Genomic DNA, 21,857 nt, shown 5'->3' with positions numbered 1-21,857 from the left:
CACTGCATCTTCTTAGTGGCTTCAGGCTGTTTGTAGGAAGACTGCTGTTACAACCCCCTCAGTCCTCTCTGGGCTGAACAAGCCCAGCTCCTTTTCCAGGTGAACCCCTTTTGTACTGGTGTGAGCTTAAGTTGGATGCATAAGTGCAGTGATGGAAAGTTCTTTTTTTTTTTTTCTTCTTCTTTTTTTTTTTTTTTGGTTTGTTTGTTTGTTTGTTTTTACCCAGTCTGCTTTGGATGCATGTGTTCCCATTTTATGGCAGGGCTTAGACACTTCCCTGGAGTGCTTCGTGTCAGCTCAGGTCAGGAATAAGAGCAGTTACCTTGAGACAAGCAGCAAGTTTCCTATTGCTGCTTTCTTCCTAAAGACCCATGTTCTGTCCTTTAAGAATGCAGAAGACAAAACGATAATGTGCCAGTGTTGAAGGGTCCCCAAGGCCATCTTATGAACCAACACAGAGTCCAACAAGATTTTGAGAGTCAGGTAGTGTCAATAAATAAATCTCAATTCTCAATCCTGTATGCAGAGAAAAGGAATACTCTTAGAGGTGCTCAGACTAATGACAGTTTATTTTGTAGGATGCTGTCCCCGAAAAAACAGTGACTAAGCCAGCTCCAGCAAAACCCTCCAGGCCCCGACCAAAAAGTCGCTTCTCTCGATACCGGACCAGTTCAGCACAAAGACTGAGAAGGCAGAAACAAGCCAGTTCCCAGCAAGCTGAACTCACACAGGCTGTCCCAGAGGAAGGAAGCACTGCCAGCTTGGTAACCACAACAGATGTCAGCAATGTGGAAGGGCCAGGAGAAGGCAGACAGTTGACAGGATCTGACCCAACTGCTATCCTGGCTACGGGATCCCAGTCTAATCGAGCTGCAGTAAAGTACCCCAAAACAAAAAAGGTAAATATGATCAAAATATGATCAAGTGCTCATTTAGGATGCAGGAAAGAGGTTAACTTCCAACTTAGAATTGAAGACCACGAAGGAATGTGACTGCAACTGTCATGTACAAGCTAGGATAAAGTTGGAAAGGAGGAAAAATTGCAGAAACTAGCAGGCACCTGCTACATACTGGGCATAAATTAGCTATTAATACATTTAGTTTTGTGTCTAGAAACTAGTTTTGAACAGGGTGATCGAGTTTTTGGAGAATCTTCTAATAAGACGAATGGAGCATAAAATCGAGCTACTTCTGTGACATTGGGTTGTGTCTCCAACAGGTGAGAATTGGATTTGACACAGGAAGTCCTTCCTGTTGAGAAGGAGGGGGGTTTTAGCATGCGGGCTGACCTAAGCATTGCTTCCTATACACCACTGTGCCATATTGCCTTTCTTCTTTACCTGTGCTGGTTGCACTGACGTGTGTGTTTCCTCCTTCAGTACCTTGTTACGGAATGGCTGAACGACAAGGCAGAAAAGCAGGAGTGTCCAATTGAGTGTCCTCTGCGCATTACTACAGACCCAACAGTTTTGGCCACTACCCTAAATATGTTGCCAGGTCTCGTGCACTCCCCGCTGATTTGTACCACACCTAAACACTACATTCGCTTTGGTTCACCTTTCAACCCTGAGAGACGTCGAAGGCCCTTTCTGTTGGATGGCATTTACAGCTCCTGTAAGAAGGTATGTTTGTTCATGTCCTACCTTTACACGATGTACACTCATCTTACTGCCCCCCTTGTAAAGCTGTTGTGTCCTTTTGGAGTTTATTTACATGTATTCTCGCTGAGTTTATGTACTGATGCAGTGTCCAGGCTGTCACTGCTGATCGCCTTGCCAGAGTTCAGTTTTCATCCTTGCCTTTTGCCATGGTAGAACAACTGTTCTGTATCTGCACTTTTAGAAACATGTACTTCCAGATCTGCAGTGGCTGTTTATTATCCAGCATACACAATTCAAAGAGTGTTGATTGCTTCCCTTAGGAAGTTTTATGTTACTACTTTCATAGTCAGAGGATGGTTGGCATTGTGGGGATAGGGCTGTGCTGCAGAGGACCTCTAGAATCCAATACCTCAGTTAAGATCCATTGTCTTTGGAAAGCCTTTGTGGTTTAAAACCTTTGAGTTTGCCTGTTCACAAGAACAAGTCCACAGCTCTTTGTTTGGCATCACAGACTGCCTATCTACAACAGACACTTGAGGCCATGCAGGAAGCCTGAACCAGGCCCAGCTAAGGATTTAGTTCCTCCACAGATGACCAGTAAAAGCCAGTATTTACCCATCTGCAGGGAAGGCAGGGTAGTTCACTCAGTCAAATTTGTATCAGAGTCCATTCCCTGTTGCCTGTTGGTTTTGCTCAGAGACTTTCCAGTTCCTGTGTGATTAACCTGAGAACAATTAATACCTCTTGTGGTGACTTTCAGGTACCATGTCCTGGTTTCTTTACCTTCCTTTGTTTGAGGGTACTTTTCCAGAAAGAATCTTTGGACTTCACTGTTTTCCACCTTCAGCCAATTTGTTGTTGTGCCCTAACAATCTCTTCAGTATTTCCTTCATAGGTAAAGCTCTTCATGGCTCATATATAGGTGTATGACAACCCCTGTTTCTGTGTGCTGGGCAACCTCCCTCATGCATCCTTAGGCTGAGAACTGCAAAGTTTGAGCTTCTTTTCAACCTTAACAGTTTCTTTGAATCCCAGGGAAGAGAGAGCCATCCAGAACAAAGCTGGCAGAGTTATTTGGACTTCTGTGCTCGGTGCAGTTGCCATACAACTGGCAGCGAGCTCAAAATTGAGGGAAAACTACTGTCATGGAACAAGTCTTCTAGTCTGTTGCATTTGACTCTTTTCTAGTCAAAAGATAATTCTCACTGCTGGATAGGGAGTCAGGCTAGTCAGCCTCACTATGGATGACTTCCATTTAGTCCACACCTTCCTTGAAATTGTGTCCAAGACCGGATGTTGTGCTGCAGCTGGAACATATTAATTTTATAGCCTGTAATTGTAGAATTGATTGTTCTAACCTGTGCTAAGCTGTGTCGTGTTTTTCTCTATTTGTTACCCAATTATTAGTGGTATAATCTAGCATTCTTGTTTCTTAATCTGAAAACTTAAATACAGTGCCTGTTCCATTACGTAGTTAATAAAGTACTGAAAGTTGCTGTGTCCAGAACAGATGTTGCAGAAATAATTTGTTAGATTTCTACTTTTTGAATGTAAGTAATTGTTATCTATTCTAGTGAGGGGTTTCATCCATTTCATAGGAGACCCCTGGCTTTTTCTTGGAAAATGCTTTTTAGCATTTGGTGGTTTTATGACTTAAGACTCTGGAGATGTAGAAATCTGCTTCTCACATTCAGGAATGTTTAGAAAACTCGCAAAACTCCTTTTCAGCCAGGCTGAGGTCTAGAAATAGTCCAGAACTTGATGATACACTCTCTTAAGACCTGATCTGTGTCTTGTCTACTTTTGACTACTCAGCCAAGTAGGTTGATTTATAAAGGCAGTTGAAATAGATTACATATTTTCTTGGATTGTCAGCAGGCCTCATCCTTAAACTACTCAGAACTGTGCCAGAAATTCAGCTGATGATGTCAGTTTGCATCCAAAGCATGGTAGTGTCTGAACCTCACAAGGAAACTGAAGTGTAACCTGCTCTCATGTTAATCACACACTGTGTAGTGACTTGGCTGTCAGACCAGATGTCATGTATGAGGTAGAGGTGCTCCAGACTGGCTGGCACTTCTCCCTTTTGCTGGTGGCCACAGTGGGATCCCTTGAGTTCCATTTGAACAGAGAAGGAGCATCTGCTGTACGGTAGTGAAGGCCATCAAAATAGATCCTGCCACCTGCTCTTCATCCTCGCATTGAAGTTTTCACTTTGAGGATTGTGGCCACTGAGTTTGTGATATACTTTCACAATAGTTTTGAGGAATCGTAAGACACACGTGTATATCTAATAGGATACACATTGCTGGCATGAAGATGAACTGTGGATTGCTGAAAGGTAAAAGTACAGTTTTAAACCTCTCTAGGACAAGAAGAGTCTGGTAAAGTGAGTCCCCTGGGTAAACTACACAAATGAAAATTGCTGTTTGCTTTTTTCCTGCAGTTTGCCATCATTTAACTGGATAACCTGAGTGTTTTCCTTTATATTGTGGCAGTTGCTTCTATAATAGAATAAGCAAAGGTTCCTGCCTGCCATCAGGAGTCAGTTTGTATCAAGATACAGGGCTAGCACACACACTGCAGCAGCTGATTTGCTGAGGCTTCAGTTCATGTTCGTTTCTGTGAGATGTGAAACATTATTAATTGGCCATGTTCAGAAGACTACCATGACTTATCTTTTTTATTAGTAGCTGAAGAAAAGACTTGCTTTTATTATTTTTTCTTGGCTTACCTTCCTTGAAAACTGCTGCTTGCATTTTAATCAGATTTTTTTTTTGCTCAAATTTGCTCCCCCAGGCAGGAAGCAGCTTTTTTTTTTTTTTTTTTTTTTTTTTTTTTTTTTTTTTTTGCAAAAATCAGTGGTTGTAGATCGTTCATGATATCTGTGTCCCTTTTCTTTTCAATTATTGTTGTTTTAATAGTTTTAGGTACCACCATCCTGCATTTTTATATTTATAATTTGCTCTTTACTTACCTCTGTTACTGCTGATGATTGCTGCTCCCAGAACTCATGTCAGAAAGGGCACAGCCCCACCATAGTAGGTGGTGGGCTCAGTGCTGACAGCCGTGTTCTACTGCACTCCCACCGAGCGCACGCCAGCGAGGTAACACCAGGCTGCTGAGCAGCCTGCCCTGCTCCACACAAGTGTAGGAGTTGGAGTAAATCCTGCAGGATTGCAGAGAAAGTACCCGAGGAGTTTCACGTTTATGCAGTCTCGTTCTGTTTCAGCGCTGGATCAAACAAGCCCTGGAAGAGGGGATGACTCAGACCTCACCAGCTCCACAAGAGAACAGAACCCAGTGTCTATACCAAAGCAATGAGAACAGCAGCTCCTCCAGCATCTGCAAAGATGACACAGGTAAGTGCTCAGCACCATCAGGGCAGCCTGGGCACTGGAGTCAGGCTGGGGAAGGTGCTGAATACCAAAGGCAGCTGTACAAGTGACATCTTAATGTGTCCTGCTGCCTGATGGCAGTTTATGGGTAGGTGAGAATGTTGCTTTGCCGTTCATTCATATTTCTGCAGACCCATTCTAGCTTGAGCATCCGTAAAGTTGCTCAGTTATCTCAGAAAAGATAATCAATATTGCATTATCAAGCTCAGTGCTCAGGGATTTCTTGTACAATGGAAGGGAGGGGGTAGAAGGAAGAGAGCCCAGGATCATCTCTTTCCAGCAAGATGCTCTTAAAAGGACAACTAAATACCTGCCGACTATAGGAAGATGTAGCAAAATCTTACAGGCATGTAGTAAAATTACTAAGTCTCAAGGATGGAGAAGCTAAAATCTGTGAGTAAAGTAGCAGAATGGTTAAATATTATGTCTGAATTTACAGAGAAAGACGGTGAAGATCAGCCCAGTCAGGGATCAGTTTTCCAAGGATGACAGGAAGCTAGATATCACACAGATAATACAAGTTTGTTTATTGAAAGGTTAGATGAATAGGAAATAAACAGAATGCCAGAACCAATAAATGTATGTCTCGAGCAAGACCTAACCTGTAGAATTTGCTGGTGAATTTTTTGTTTTTTGTTTTTTTTAACTAAGCATTGCAAATTATTATTTTGAAGAGAGGCAGGCCTGAGGGAAGGGCTTTAATCTTTTGTGGAAATGGAAATGTGCTTGGGCTGTATTGATGTAGCCTATAAGGAACTATTAGGTTCAGGTAATGATAATTGAGCTGCCTCTGATTTGTTTGTAAGAATCACAATGATGTGTCCTCTGACCTCTCTCCTGTATTTTCCTCTCTTTTTAACCTTTCCTGTCTTCCTTTCCCCTAGCTCCCTCTTGTGCTTGCTTCTAGTTGAAATATTTGCTTTCCTTGTTCACTGCATGTACCTGATGATGTATTGTTCTGTTACCAGCATCTGGACATTGATGTAGAAGTAATTCAGAGGTACTTCATTTTTAGGAGTCTTTTGTAGTTACATTGAAGACTCCTGGGTTTCGTTTGGACTGGGAGTAGGGGAAAGACGACAGCGTGTTATTTGCTCAAGGTCAGTGGCTCAGCCGTGTCCTCAGCTCGGTTTGTGTTTCAGACTTGCTGAGTCCCCTGAAGAAATGGAAGTCTCGCTACCTGATGGAGCAAAACGTTAAGAAGCTGCTGCGGCCGCTGTCTCCTGTGACGCCCCCGCCTCCCGTCCCTTCGGTCCCCGGCGCTGCGAGCCCGCAGCTGGCCACGCCTTGCTCGTCGCTGCCCGGGGAGGAGGAGACTCGCAATGGTTACGGCATCATGTTCTCACCCATCCCCTCTCTGGCTGCCAGCCGCTGCAATACTCCACTACAGTTCGAGGTAAATCTGCCCGGGACTGGGTGTGCTAAAAAGAAAAGAACAGCAATGTTTGTGGCAGAGGTGGAACTCGGGATGCCTTCCTTTTTGAGTATGTATTCCTGAGCAGCATCACAGTCTTAGCCTCAAGAACACTGCTGCCTTTTTCTTCTCCTTCATTTCTGGACAGATCTCCTGCTCTGTGAAATGTCAAACTTTGCTACAGCTCAGCCTCCCTTCAGTTTGTAGCTATCAATAACATTAGTCTTACCTTTTTTTCTATTTCTGCAGAGTAGCTCCTAAATTTCTCAGGTTTTTCAGTGATCTTTAATCGTCTCTGCCACTTCAGATCTCTGTGCAAATGGGGTTCTCAATCCCTGCCGCTTCCAAAGAGTACAAGTATTCCATTTCTCAGAGGCTGTAAGAGATCCATGGCTCCTCTTTCCCCAAACAGCTTTCAGTAATCCCAAGTATGGTAGTAATACTTCATGTCATCTTCCCCTATATTCTCTGGTTTTCTTTAAGTGGACTGGGTAGAAGGAAATTGCCTTAATACTTTTAATTTCTTGATAGTTTCCTTCTGCAAAAATTAGCAGAATTAATGAGCAAGCTGTAGGTGGTTTCCATTGCTCTGAACTCTGTGGGAGACTTACCAGTATTCATCCAGTCAGGACACTCCACTCTGTGCCTGTGAATAGGGATCATGCTGTTTGCAGGTTTAATTTTATTTTATAGTATTGTATATTTTCATTTTAAAAACCTATTGGAAGACTTCAGAACAGCTGCTCATACTCTGCCAGTTAAAACCATTTTAAAAAATGCTCTAGTGATGGCCTGCTCCATACCAGGGACTGACTGTCCTGCAGGAATCCCTCATCTCTTTTGCCACAGAGTAAATATTCCTTCCTGGGACTTTCAACGTAGTGTACTTTGATTATTTTGGTTGAGAGTCCTTTCTTGCAAGCTGTTTTAGAGGCAGGTCTATAAAGTTTAGCAGGGAAGATTGTGGAGCACTGAGGAGAGAGATGAAAGACTGTTTCAAACAGAAAAAGGTTTACTGGAAACCCTTGCAGTGGTTGAGGTGACAGGTCAGGGCACTGCTGCCATGAACCTCCACAGTCTAATCACTCCTTTCTACTTTGGTGTTAGTTAGCCTTGATTTCGATAGGTATCTAGAACTTACTTGCCTTTTACCTTTTTTCCTCTTGAAAAGAATCTTAACAACTCACTGGACCAAAGTTTGAATGAGTGAATGCATTTCCCCAAGTAAAAACCTGTGGCACTGTGGGGAGAGAGCAACAGAAAAATTCTTCCATCAGTTCACAAGCTTCCTTAAGCAAGCAGAAGTTGTGAGTTGACATCTTGTCTTACTAGGAAATACCATTTTTAAGAAACTTCCTTCTTGACTGATTTCCTAGCTGCTCTCTATAAAACTTCTGTCACAAGCTTCTGAAGCTCTGTTTGTCATGTTTTTACAGATTGAGGTTTTTCAGACTCAGTTTTGTGAACTTTTTAGAGTGGAAACAATTTAGAGGATGCTTGACCCCTCCATATTCATAAGAGTGGCCAAAAGCATGATGACGTGCCTCTGCTATTTTTGTGCAGTGTGTCAGAACTTTTTGTTAAGAAATTTGTGAGATTCCTCAGTTTTCTGAGGTTTTCTACTTTGCAGAAAACAGTGACTCTTGCTGTATTTCTCTGATAGCAACATAACTCTGGGAATCCTGCCTCTCTGATTCTATTTTAGGCCTGCTCAGTAACATGGAAAGGGAAGTGCTTGAGAAGAGCCTTTAACTGTAGTGTCACATGTATACACTGCCTTCACTGATGGGTGCTCATATGATACAACATTTCATAAAGCTGGCTGCTCACACCTCTTGTCTTGTGTTGAGCTGGAAAGGTGGCCCACAGTGGATTGAAAGAGACATGTCTGTTTTATAGTGTATGTCTGTGAAAAGTCATCTTAGTCTTTGGGGGATCTTAGTTTACTTTCTGGGCTAAACCAGCTTTTCTTCTGTCCCATGTTCTCAGACTAAAAACCATAAGTGTCTTTCTCTATACTTCATGGTGCAAAGTCTATCAGACAGCATCAGAAATACAAAGGGTTAGCTACTGCTTTTCTTAACATTCATGGGCTCTGTTTCAGGTACTAAGCTGCATCATGAGATGCAGGAACCCAGTCCTGTCTGTGCTTCCAGGAAGCTTTGGAAACTACTTAACCAACCATGATGGTATCCAGGCTGGGGCCAGTTGTTGGGATAGTTGCTTAGAATTGCAATTGCTAACCTGTGTGATTTGTATGTTGTAATTGCCTCTTGACTTTTGAAGTAGATGAATAACTAGATGCTTTTCCCTCCTCTAGAACGTATCCTCCCCCGAGAGCTCCCCTCCGCATAGGCCCGAGTCCATGTCACCTGAGGTAGTTATGGCACCTGAACGTGTGGGCTGTGTGGGTGGTGGGAGGGGAGGGAGGAGTGTGCAGGCACTGGGAATAAGGGTGGAGCTTAAGTCACAATAAGGCTGAGGAGAGTTTTCAAGGTTATCACAAAAAAAAGAAACAAACTGAAGACTGTAATTTGATTCGCTTGTTGGCCCTGGTGGGAAACAGACAGTGCAAAGCCTCAGTATGTCTCAGCTACTGAGGTGCAGGCAAGAGATTTGGGGACCCTGGAATTACCATCACCAATTTCAGACTCAGACCAGCCCATGAGTGGTCTGTGAAATTTATTGAGTAGTGACCAAATGACTGCTGGGGAAGGGAAAGCATTCACCACTTGTTTTGACTGGCGAACACACAGTGGTACACCTGACCTGCTCTCTTTAGCCTTGACTTACCACCTACTTACTTGCAGACTGAAAATACTGAGGAGATGCTAAAAAGTAGTACTTTGCTTATCCTGACCTGTTGTAAAAGATGAGATTAACTACTTCTCTCAGTGACTGTTTCATAGTAGAAAATACGTGCTCATCTCAAATGTGGTGGATTACTTGGAGCTGTAATACAGCAGGGTAAATGTTCTCAGTGACAGCAGGAGAGCAGAGCTGGTGCCTGATGTTCTGTGTTTTTCCCTCTGCAAAGAGGATGAAATCTTGTCAGTTATAGTCATTGTCTGAGATCCTGACATATTAATGTGGTGAAGGAGACGATTATTCTGCTGCCCTGGAGGGTTTTTGGCACATTAAGGAGATAAATTAATATACTGTTGTATCATTGCCTAGTGCTCCACAAACTCTGACAGCACAAAGATGATGCCATTGTGGTTTTGTTGGAAATTGTAAAATGTAAGACTGCAGCAAAAATTAAATGAATGTACTATTGTTAGAGATTTCCAAAGCTCACAATAAGTGAAAACAAATGGCTTAGAGGTCCTGGGTATTTTATTGTTAGGAAGTTAGTAGTGGCTGACTTGGGACAGGCAACAACTTGGCTAGTAAAACAGCAGAAGGACAGCAGGTCTGTTCTATTCTCTCCTGGCTACTGCTCTGTGTTAACATCAACTCGGGAATGTATGAGGCAATTGAAAATGCTGAGTTTAATTCATTAAGTGCCTGGGGATAGTGTTGAGCTTTATCTTCTTGCTGCAGAAGGATTGCAGAACAGGAAAGGGCATCCCATGTTGGACAGCTGAACTGATCATTGTTTAGTCTTTGTCATTCCCCTGTGGAACGAGCAGAACAGTACAGGAAAGAACCAAAGGGGTAATCAGAAAGGAATAGGGAAACAGGAAGCTAGCACTGTACAGAAGGTTTTCTGACTTAAATTTCACTCCCTACCCTTGCTTGACCCCCTTCCTTATATCCTTCTTGGATTTTCCAGGTCTGCCTCCGATCTGACCTGGATTTGAAGGGTGGGTACCTGGATTCCAGTGCAAACACCTGCCAGGAACGGCCGTCGCTGCTCAGCTTTGCATCCTCTGATGTGGCTCCACAATCCTCCATAAACTCTGCTTCAGAGATGAACTTCCCAGGGAAAAGTGGGGAAGCACAGATGCTGCTACGAAGCTCTGATCAGGCTTTTCGGACAGAGTTTAATTTAATGTATGCCTTCTCCCCACTGAACGCTATGCCACGTGTGGATGGGTTGTTGCGGGGGTCTCCTCCTTTGGGAGAGAGGAAGCCAGTGAATTCAGAAGCAGGATGCTGCAGCTCTCCTGCAGAAGGGTATTTCAGCAGACACGAGTCAGGGCTGCTCAAAGAGACAGTGCATGGATCCATGTCCCCCTGCAGCGAGAGGGCTTCTGAAGGCACCAGAGCTGCTCCCCAGAATCCACCACAAAGGAAGAAGGCAAGTACTCCTGTAAAAGAAATTCTTAGATTGGCATGATGTTTAAGAGTTCCCACTCAGGTTTCTGCAAAGACTTACAGGGAGAATGGAGAGAGTCTGGGCAAGTTATCCAGGCATCCAGTGCCTAGGTGAAAACAGTTGTTACGGGAGAGAGAGCTACCCTTAAGGCAAGATTTTGATGTGAGAAGTGGAAAAAAAAGACACCACAGTGCAAATACATCTTCTGGGATCACAGAAAAACGAGCAGGATGCTGGCAGCTTTCATTAACAGTTGTTAAACTGAGACAAGACCCCGAGCAATAACACAGTGCAGCTGTACAGCTGGGAGAGGTGTTATTTATCAGAATGAAAAGGGTCCTTACTAGGAAAGAGGGTGTAATGTTTCAAAAGAAAACATAGGCTGTTTACTAGAACATATTAGAACATTTCCATAAGATTGCAACACGAGTAACATGAAGGTTATTTAAAATTTAGGTCTTTGAAACTGAAAACACATGAATATAGCTTAACAAAAGCAAATACATACTCATTTCTTACAGCAGGCCAGTGACCCTCATGGGACTAAAACTGAGGTACAATGTTAAGGTAGTGCTGTGGTAAAATTGAGTACTCATGGGACAAATATCAGTGCCTTTTCCTGTGCTTGGATTTTTTTATGGCAAGTGTGGTAACTCAGATCACTTGTATAAGAGTCCAGCTGCATGGAATATCTTATTTCCTTTTCATTTCTGGAGTCCCTTGGTTCTTTTTCCCTTGGTTTTTCTTTTTAAATTGCACTTTACTTAAAACCTTCATGTGTTGAGTTACTTTTGGAAATACCCTGTTCAATATTTTAGCACCATAAAGCCTTCTGCACGGGCACTGAGTAATAGCTGATAAATTCTTCAGCAGAGCTGCCTTCTGTGAGTCCTTTATGGCTCCTTGCCTCATAATAACTCTGAGGGAAGGCACGCTTAAAGGTAAGTTCTCAGCTGGAAATATTTGTGTCTTTTTTGTTCTGCTGACCTTATGTTTTGAGGATGCTTTATCTTTGGTTGGTGTCTTTGACAAATCTGAGACTGCTTTGCCCAAAACACATTCTGCCTTTGCTACAAGCAGTTTGTTTTGGTGGTAGTGCTGGAAGTTTGCAATGCCTCCATAGCAGGAACCTGCTCTAACCAAGTTAAAATTCTGTGCAAGGCTTCAGCAAGCTTTTAGTGTTAATGTGGCTGAACTAGTACAGATGAATTGGGCACTGAAGATACCAGTTCTCTGAAGAAGACTCTTATTACCTGTTTTGAGGATGTACAGATACTGAAAAAAAAAAATTACATAATGCTGTGAACCAGAGAGCATGTATGGAGGGTTTTGAGAGGAGGGAGGTTATAGAAGGTTGTTGCTTGAATATGCATCTCCTGAACTAAAGTGAAAATCCAGGTGGTTAGAGAAGCAAATCAGCTGGATGTTTCTGCTGATTTATTTGTCATAAAAAGTAAAAGATGGGTGATTATGGCAGACTGAATTTGCACCACTGCTCTTTTCTGGAGTGCCTGCAGATCCAGCAAGAGTTGATAATCCCAGTATGCCTTTTCAAGTTTTACCTGCAGACCCAGAAGAATTTTTTGAATGCCGCGTGGGCCTGTTCCTCCCCTTGTCCTAGTGTTCTGCGTTCCCTGCCTCATGGCTCTATTTTCTCCCCCAGGTATCGCTCCTCGAGTACCGCAAGCGGAAACAGGAGGCCAAGGAGGGCGGCGATTCCGGGCGCGGGGCAGGGACCCCCACCCGGCAGGGCAGCGGCGGCTCCGGGGCCGACGGGGATGGGAACGGCCTGCCAGGCTCCGCGGCACGAACTCCGTCCTCCCCACAGAGTGGCTTCTCCCCTTCTCATCCCTCCCTGCCTCACGTGGAGGACATCAGCCCACCAGACTCGAGGGGCTGTAGTTCCTCATCATCGCTCAGTAAATCCCAGGAGAGCATCAGCAGTAGGTGGTAAGTATTACCCTTCCAGGCAAGCCTGATGTTGCTCCATGGGGAAGGACCAAATTCCCCAGGAGGCATTTCCCTAAAAATATGTGCAGTGAGATGGATTCATTTGGGTGTCGTGGTATTGTTCTCTTTCATAATTGCTGAACAACTGTGAAGGATACCAGCACTCTTCTTAGCCTGTCTAAGTTCTTGACTTGGATATCAAAAATCTGTCTTGAAGGGTATAAACTTAAGCAGTCGTTGCTCTTCCACCGGTTCCTTTTTGAGGTCTGGGGTTGTAAGGTTGTGCCCAGGCAATGAAAGTCTAATCCAGGTCTTTTTTTGCTGAACTTTCACTCTTTTTGGACATGAGTGGTACTAAGTCCGCTCCTGTTCTGAAGGAAAGCTCACAGGTTCTGTAACTTCACATTAGAGAAGCAGGGACTGTGCTACAACTCCAGCTTTGCTAATTTACCAAACTCTGGTCAGTGGTGTGCCTAAGGCATGGACAGAGCACCTTTATCATGGTTACCATGAGAAGGTTTGATAAGGGGAAAGTCTTCAAACACATTTGAACCTGGTCCAAAACACGAAGTAGTGCACTGAATTGCCAAGTGTGGCATTGCAGTGCCAGTGATGGGTGGGAGGTTCTGCTGACTGGAGCTGTGTAAAGCATGGGCTCTGCTGCTCTGGAGTCAGGTTCTGGTCGTGCACATCACCAGCAGAAAGGCACACACAGACACAGACGCCCCCCTTTCCTGATGCTGATCTCCACATACATGGTTGGGTCACTGTTTGGGTAGTGGCAGGGTGGTGGCATGAGCAGAGATTCAAAGCAATGCTGAGGGCAGTGAGAAGTATGAAGATTGTGTTGAAAGCATTTGGGTGAATTTGGAGGAGTAATAGATCTGTTTCCTTCCTTTTTCCATCACTTTTCAAGCAGAGTTTAATAGAAGCAATTTGTCTTTTACCTCTCAGATTGTTTTCTGTCTACCAGCTTACCTTCTGCCAGATACTGGGACTGGCCACAGCTGAGGCAGTCTGATAATGATTTGTTTATCATTATTATTTTATATTCAAATATTCTATAAAAGGGGTAATAGCCCATGTCGTTCTCCTCCTGTTCTTCCTTCTGCCTGTGAAAGAGTAGGCAAAAAGCCAATCAGCTGAATGAACTAAAACTAGTTCAGGGTGGGGTATCAGTGTGGCATCTCTGCTTTAGTACCATCTTTTGTGTTCTGTGAGCTTCATCTGCTGCTCCCTCAGCAGGTTCTGCTCTGGCTTCAGTTTCCCACGTGTTTCAGGAGTAAGTATTGTGTTGGAATAAAGATCCTATTGTTATGGCACACTGGATATAAAGTTGAAACCATGCTGATACATTTTGAAGTGGGTTTAAGGAGACTTGTTGCCTTTAAAAGTCTTGGGTTTCTATGTTTTAATGGGCATGGCTGACAACTGTACACTCACCTTCTACTTTTAAAAAATATATTGGAACCTGTTACTGAGGTGAAGTGACCCAGTTTCATCTTTCACTCCGTGTGTTTATATATCAGATACATTTCCAGACATTCACAATAATATTAGGAACAGAAGAGATTGGTGGGAACTAAAATTCTATGCCTTAATGTGTAGAGTTTTCCAGATTTTTGCTGAATTCTGCAATAATTGAGAATAGCTTTCTTTAAGAAAAATTTATTTCAGTTGCCAGGATAAAGCCATCACAATGTAAACAGATGTGCTGCTGCCCAGTAAACCCAGCCTTGCAGAAAACAAGTCTCCAAGCAAACAAAATAATAAAAAAAAATCTAATGGAAAGCACAGTTTTCAATATATCTTAATAAAAATTAAATAAAGAAATCAGTCAATATGCAGTTAATCTGCATGCTTGCATCATATGCAATGCATTTAATATAATCTAAATATTTAAATTCTGGCATTTTTAAGGCACAAATTCATCAATGTCCAGAGTAAAGGAATTGTAAATCCCTGGTCATGGTGATGCTGTCTGTAGGTTAAAAGACATTTTCCAAAGACATTTTGATGGTCCTGTGTGTGGTAGATGGAATATTGACCCAGCAGCCTGGGGTTTGTCTGTAGCTCTGTTTTTCTTCAACAGTTTGGCTTTAGGAAAGCCACTTCACCTCTTTTTCATCCTTAGACCAGACACTTATAAAACGGAACAATACCTAGCATTAATCTTGAGTGGAAAGTTTTCACACTACAAAATAAACAGGACAAAGTGGCAGTAGTGGGCAAAATGGCCCAGCTAGTTCTGCTCAGGTATTGCTGAGCTATACTGTCTTGGCACTGTATTAACATAAAGGTATTGAGTTTGCTTCTGCTTAGTTTGAATGAATGTAATTATGGAAAATAACTGCAGCCAATACCAGGATTTTAAGAAAGGTGTTGAATCTCAAAGCAGTTTTTCTGAAATGTGATTTACTGAACTGGATGCTTATACCATGTTTTTGATTAAAGACTTGGTGTTCTGATGGCAGTGGCATCATGACAGCAGGGACCTGAAATCCCACTGGAGGTTTTTTTACATGGCAAAAGCACTTGAGAAGTTTGTTCCTCATCTATCCAAAGAGCTGGTAGTGTCTGATCCCCTGTGCATTGGTCACATTGCTCTCAGCTGTGTCACAGCAATCCTCAGCTGTTCCTGGGGTTTTGTTGCAGGATGGTCCCAACATCAGTGGAGAGGCTGCGGGAAGGCCGGGGGATGCTGGAGAAGGTGCTGCGGAGCGGTGCAAAGGTGTCCCAGAGACACGAATCCTCCCCTACCCAGGACAGTGCTCTTGAGAGAGATGCAGGTAGGACAGTGAAACTTTTGGACATTTGCTTGGTGGGAAATTATGTGCTTGGATAACTTTTCCAGTTGTCTCTCAAGTTGGTTTGTTGTACCTTCATCTTTAACATTATCAAAGCTGCCTTCTGCAAACCAAACTTTACTGTTATTCAGATATTGCTTGAGCCTGTATCCCTCTTCTGTTAGACCTGGGAGACCTGTAGATCTTTTCCAGTGATTGAATTCAAGATGCCTGCACCTTGACTCTGACAGGAACAGCTTCTTTATCCTTGGACAGATGGGTTAGCACTTTCTGTGCTCTGAAAGAGCTGTCATTTAATGGTCACTGGGTGAATTCAGACATGTGTATTACCTTGTTTCTGAGCAGTTTAGGGCAAGTGTGTATTTCCTTCATTCCAAATCACACTTTTCCCCAGCTACAGTAAGGTGTGTTTGAGACCAGCTTCAAAAATTGACTTCTCATTTGGAGTTCTCCCTAGACATACTTTTTAGTGCTTTTTCTTCATCTAGTCTTCAGAGGAAGTCCTCTTTCCCTATCAAATATGTCACAGTTTCATGGGACCCTACTGGGAGTCTTTTCCCTGTCTTTCCCATACCAGTAGAAGTGGCTTTCTTAGTTATTTTTTTAGAAGGGTAAGCAAAATCCAGGCTCTTGGAACAGGTCTTTGCCCAGTGTAACCTGTACAGCTCTGGCTCTTCTGTGTTACCCAAGAACTAGGATGGAGTTAAACTTTCATCTGCAGTGATAAATTCTTTCTTGTTACATAAACTCCATTCCTTTTTGAGTTGTGAAAACCTAATGCTGCAGCTGACAAAAGTTGTTTTGTCTCCTTCATCCTAGCACAGCAAAGTATGTTTTTTCTTCTTTTGCTTGCTCTGGCAATTTCTTCAGCAGCTTGTTTAGATTCTTGTTTAGATTCTTTGAGCCATCTCCCCTCCCCCAGTTGCTGCTCTGCTTCTTAGTGAAACAAATGGGTGGCTGAGTCCCTGCTGTTCCTGGGAGCACCTGGAGGAGTTATGAAGATGCACATTTTCACTTGATGCTATAACAGCTAATACTAACAGGAAGTTAAAAAATCCCAAAGTTGGAGGGCTTGCTGATGAGGCATGTAGCAATGAAATGGAATTTATGTGCATTGCACGCTTCTGAGAACCTCAGCAAAACCTGTCATTTCATATATGCTTTAGGTTGGCACAGGCCGGTACAGCCAAGAAAAGCAGTTATTCATGTCCTTCCCTTGTGCAGGTATTGAGAATAGGGGAGGAAGATGTTGGCTCTAGCTTTTAAGTTTACATAAAGCAAATTCAGGAAGGTCATAGTTTATTTACCCTTTGTAATTTAGTCTTTCAGTAGTCTTGAACTTGTCAAGGTTTCTTTCTGGGAACAGGCAGTGCCAGCAAACTGTGCAGCCCTGCTGGTGTGCCCAGCCTTTTAAGAAACAGTTTCTTGCAGAAATCTTTAGATTTCTTGTGATTCTCATACTAGACTTCTGTTAATCACACCGATCTCTGGATTGAACAGCTCTTCGTGCATGACTTTTTAACAAGACATGCCCTAAATGTCTGGATTTTGCCATTCTGCAGTACTTGGAATGTCACCAAACAGCCCCTTGCTGCATCAATGGCATTTCAGAAGTGGAAGGTGGCACAGGAGGCATGCTGGAAGTTTCACACCCCTGTGCAGGCCTGTGCCCTGAGGGAATTTCTGAGCCTCAAGAACAGACAAGAGCTACATCCAGATCCATGTTAGCTAAGCCAGCACTGTGGTGTAGCACAGAGAGGACAGTAGACAGCAGAACCACAGACAGTACTGGCACTGATGCTTGTGCCAGTGCAGCTGGGGCAAAGCCAGAGTATCTGGCAGAAGTACAGAGCATACTGAGGCAGCGTGTCCTGTTTCATGACTGAGACACATCTGTCATATAAATTTGATACTAATACCAACACTGTTTCACCAAGGCATTTCAAACGTGGCTGCTGAGAATCCCTGAGATGCTGCAGATAAACAATTCTGTCTCAGTAGTCTGCAGGAGATTTCTGATATTAAATCATCTAGTCCCAGCAGCTTCACCCCTCCTGCAGAAAGCAGGATCACCAGCCATGGTTAAGGGGGTAGCAGCTGAAGCACACAGGTGGCACAGTGGCTGTGTGTCACTGCAGTAAGTACTTCTTGCCTACACCAGGTCAAATTCAATGATATGGTAGGACAAAAAAATCACCCACCCTTGAAGTGCAAGAAAGTGCTTACTCTGTCAGGAAGCATTTTATTCCTCTTGGTCTCCTACCTATCTGAGGTGGATCAGTGTGTGCTGTATGCTCCCAGTGACCTTCAAACCTCAAAGCATTTTCATCATCTTGGCCTGTTAGAAAAACAGGCATTTCTGAGTTCCAGGTGTATCTCTGAAGCAATTCAGTTGGCTTGTAAATCATAGTCCCCAAAATGGCAGCACAGGATGTCTGGCTTTGGAAGCTCTGGGTGTGCCTGTGAGTTAAAACCCACCACAGGATTCTGCTGAGAGCCCTCTTTAGAAGGGCAGTGTTATCTCCTGAGCTGTAACTGTATCCAGTGTGGATTCCTGTAACCAAGTCTGTGTAAGAAATTGCACAGTCCTTAAAAAACATCTTCTGCCTCTCATATTCCACTGAAGAGCCAGGGGAGCCCTGGCTGTGCCTGTGCATTATCTCCAGGTGTGGTCATTCAGACAGGCTGGTCCAAGGCAGGTGGGCTTTGTGATAAACCAGAGCACACTGGTGTGAAGGGAGCTGCCACTCTTACACATGTGGCTGTTGACACATGTTAAGAGTTCCCAACTGTCTTTTGCTGGGCTTCTTCAGTTTCTGAAATGCTGGTGGCTGGAGAGGCTGCTCTGATCTCAGCTGGTGCTGAATGCAGAGCGCAAGGGCTGGACTGTGCGGTGTCATTTGAGAGGGAGCTGCTGTCACCTCGGTCAGTGAGGTGAAGTTTAACATCTTGCCCGTACATTGCAGATGCAGCAGAAGGAGACACTCCAGAAGCCCACAAAGGACCAGCAGTTTACAGTCCTTCTCGATACAGCTACCAGGTAAATGGTTTCATATCTCATCTGCCCATTCTGAAAAAAGCTTTTATAAGGAGGGAAACAGTGTTTAGCTGCCATTGTTCACAGTGCTGTCCTAAGCACCTTAGGATGAGAAGCAGATAGGAAACGGGGAAGTCAGCCTGACATGCCTTTTCCTTTTTTTTTTCCGCATGCCTTGTTCAGCTGCTGCAGTCTGACAGTCCCCAGGCAGAATCACAGACCCTGCTCCAGCAGAGCTCCTCCCCGTACCGAGGGCACCTCGTGCCGTCTCCTGGATACAGCTACCGAGCAGCAGCACAGAGGACAGGACACAGCCTGTCCCATGGTTCCTCGGAAACGTCCCTCTCCTCCACCTCATATTCCAGCCCTGCCCACTCGGTCTCCACAGACTCCTCTGCCCTTTTTGCAGGGAATTCGGGGTATTTCAGCAGCCAGCAGCACTCTGGCAGTGTCAGCAGCAGCCTCCTGAGGAAGAGCTGCCCTGCGGCTGCCAGCCCGGCACAGCAGACAGCTGTGGACTCTCTCTCCTCGGAGTCGGGCTCCCAGCCCTGCACAGGCGTGTCGGGCTCTTCCTCTGCTCCCCAAAGTGCTCGGTCACTACAGTCAGACTTGCGGACTATCAGCCTGCCGAACTCTGGGCAGTCTGTTCTCTACCAGGGCTCCCGGGGCGCTGTGATTTCCAATGCACAACACTATCCGCACCGCGGGGGAAGCAGTGTCCATCAGTACAGACTGCAGCAGCTTCAAGGTTCTGGAGTAAAGACTCAAACAGGACTTTCCTAGGGCTGCCTGGACTTCAGGAGGACAAAACTGCCCATAGCTCCTTCCAGTTATCTCTGGAAGTGGCTCCTGGGCCGGTGTTGGGAGCTTGCACCTGATGCTGAGGTGCCAGGGGTCAGAGGCTGAGGTCGAAAATGCACGGGTGAGATTTGTGAGCAGTATTGGCCTCTGGTCTGGTAGGAGAACACAGATTTCTCTGAGGCAGAGACTGTAGCAAAGCAGTTCCCTGACATGTGGGTACATTGCAAAAACAAAAAGAAACAAAAAAAAAAAAAAAAGGAAAAAAAAAGCAAATGGTTCAAGTGCAATGACTGTGGCACAGCCTCTGTCTCTGGTCCGTGCCCATGGCCACAGTCACTCATGCAGCACGGACACAGTTCTGAAGTCAAAAGCAGTTTAAAGGAAATGTTATGTTGGGGGAAGTTAACTTCGATCTCTTTATAGGTCAGGTTCTCAGTGCGTTCTGGGGAGGGCTTTAATCCGTTACGATCATTCCAGTCACAAGCAGACGAGCGCACACGGCTGCCTTTGGGCCTGGGTCACCACTGCCACCGTCAGAGCTTTTTCCAGGACAAGAGAGTCTCTGCAAATGCAAACAGCACGGGAGGGGTTTGGAGCGTGTGCCTGTGGCTGCAGAGGATCCGGGGTGCGCTGTCGTGTGCTGCTTCATTGCAGGTCTGTCGTGAATGAGTGTTTTTAAGGTCGCCTAAAGAATCTGTGAACAGGAGCACGGCTGGGGCCGTGCTGCCACGTGCTGCCTCGTGGCTCTCTGGCTGCTGATGCGCAACGCACAGGGGATGGCCGGGGGCCTGATCGGTCAAGTGATGCTGCGGCGCACGGGGGGCTGCAGGCAGAGGAGCAGGGGTGCTGCAAGGAGCAGTGCTGGGTGGGCACCCGGTCTGTGCCGAGCCAGAGGCGCTCTCCGGGCAGCGCCACGTGGGGTCTTTCCCAGCCACTGTCACCGGCCGAGCGTGGCAGGAGAGCCAGCCCAGACACAGTACGCTGTGTGTTCAATTCCATACGATTGCCAGCTTCTTTCTCACTTGTTTACTGTAATATCGGGCGTGTTTTTATTTATCTAATTTTATATTCAGTTATAACCATAGTAGGTTAGCTAATATATGACAGGTGTCATCCCTGGTGCTGCAGTGGAACTTCTCCTTTCTCTTGGATAACATAATGCTGTGAGTCTGTCTCCCCTCTCCTTGCAGATGCACAGTCTTCTTCCTCTTTTTTTAGGACTGTTACAGATTTCTCTAATTCACAATTGAAATCAGGTGTTTGTTCAGCCTAGGGGAGACTTTTAAAATATTGAAACAAAGAGTAACTTTCTCACACTGTCTGGCTGTGAGCGTGTTGGGATGGAACTTGTCACCCCACAGTTGGGTGTCTGTATACTGTATAAAATAGGTGTAAACTTCACTTGGCTTAGCCCTGGAGGTGCAGCCTCCCCTTTCGTGCTCTGAGCAGCACGGGGCAGGCGGGCTCTGCCCTGCCAGGTGGAGGGAGGGGGCCAGGGAGGCCCTGCCCAGAGGCTCCAGCACCTTCGGGCACAGCAGGGGGCAGGAGGGAGGGACCCTGGAAAGCTCTAGGAAAGGTGAGGGCTGTAGCTTCTTACTCTAGTGGAGTTTTTACACCATGCTGTAACATTTGAACTTTCACAAGAGATGTAATAATTTTGATAATAAAAATACTTAACTTGAAAACTTGTATTGTTGAATTTCTTACTATCTTGAGCGCTGGTGCCCAGGACATAAGGCAAGGGGGTGAGGGCATGTAAGTCTTCCCTGTCTCCTGCAGGGTAAGCAAATCCTTGCAGAAGCAGCTTTGCAGACCTGCCTTCTGCCTTCTGCCAGGTGAAGCTAGGAACTGCTGTGCGAGCTGCTCTTCCTGAGGAAATTCTCCAAGCTTCTGGCTGGGGTTGTGAGATTTTTGGCTCTGCTGCTGCTGTTCTTGCCCGAGCTCATTTGGGGAGGAGATGGATGTGGCGAATGTCCCCTGCACCACTGCACCTACTTTAAAACCTGTTTTCTGCTGTGCCAGAACCCGGTATTCATACCTGGTTTTCATACTGCTAGACTTTTCCTTAGGAAGCCTGGCGGGGGGCCTACCAGGTGTGTCTGCAAGTGCTGGTTTGAGGTGCCTATGGCCTCTGGTCTTTGACCACCCTCACTGTGAGAATGTTCCTCCTGGCACTGTGGGACAGCATCTGTCACGGTTCATTCTGTCATTTTTCATCCCCCAAAAGAGTGGTTCCATCTCCACTACTTCCCTGAAAGCAACTGTGGGTAGTACCAACCCTGCTCTTGTGTCAACCTCTCCTGCCACCTGCAGGGCTCACCTGAGCTGTGAGTGTGTCCCACACCGGGGGAGCCAGACCTGGCCAAAGCTCTACAAGTCCCAGAGCTCCCCATGCTGCCCTCACACAGCCTGGAATGCTCTCCCCACTCTACCAGAGAATGCCACTGGACTGACTGGCTATGTAGTTTTCTTCCATCAAGACACTGGAATTTGATGAATTTCAGGAGGTTCCTATCAGTCTGTGTTAGTGAGCTGACAAGACCACACGTCATGCAGTGTGGACAGGCAGAAGGGACAGGTTCAAAGGC

At 45.0% G+C, this 21,857-nt stretch overlaps 1 protein-coding gene across 1 annotated transcript in view; it reads left to right on the top strand.

Moving 5' to 3' along the window:
• Positions 1–20,909, top strand: part of SETD5 (SET domain containing 5) — a 65,192-nt gene extending 44,283 nt beyond the window's left edge. The window contains exons 15-24 of the mRNA XM_062500472.1: positions 579–899; positions 1,380–1,622; positions 4,834–4,963; positions 6,142–6,395; positions 8,734–8,790; positions 10,189–10,656; positions 12,338–12,624; positions 15,280–15,413; positions 18,398–18,471; positions 18,652–20,909. Coding sequence (XP_062356456.1) covers positions 579–899; positions 1,380–1,622; positions 4,834–4,963; positions 6,142–6,395; positions 8,734–8,790; positions 10,189–10,656; positions 12,338–12,624; positions 15,280–15,413; positions 18,398–18,471; positions 18,652–19,251 — 2,568 coding nt within the window. The 3' untranslated portion in view covers positions 19,252–20,909. The remainder of the gene's footprint in view (positions 1–578; positions 900–1,379; positions 1,623–4,833; positions 4,964–6,141; positions 6,396–8,733; positions 8,791–10,188; positions 10,657–12,337; positions 12,625–15,279; positions 15,414–18,397; positions 18,472–18,651) is intronic.
• The last annotated feature ends 948 nt before the right edge of the window (positions 20,910–21,857 follow it).

Source organism: Cinclus cinclus, chromosome 12, assembly GCF_963662255.1.
Source record: "Cinclus cinclus chromosome 12, bCinCin1.1, whole genome shotgun sequence".
Taxonomy (NCBI): domain Eukaryota; kingdom Metazoa; phylum Chordata; class Aves; order Passeriformes; family Cinclidae; genus Cinclus; species Cinclus cinclus.
Note: the sequence above shows the minus strand (reverse complement) of the source record. Positions and strands in the feature narration are given on the sequence as shown.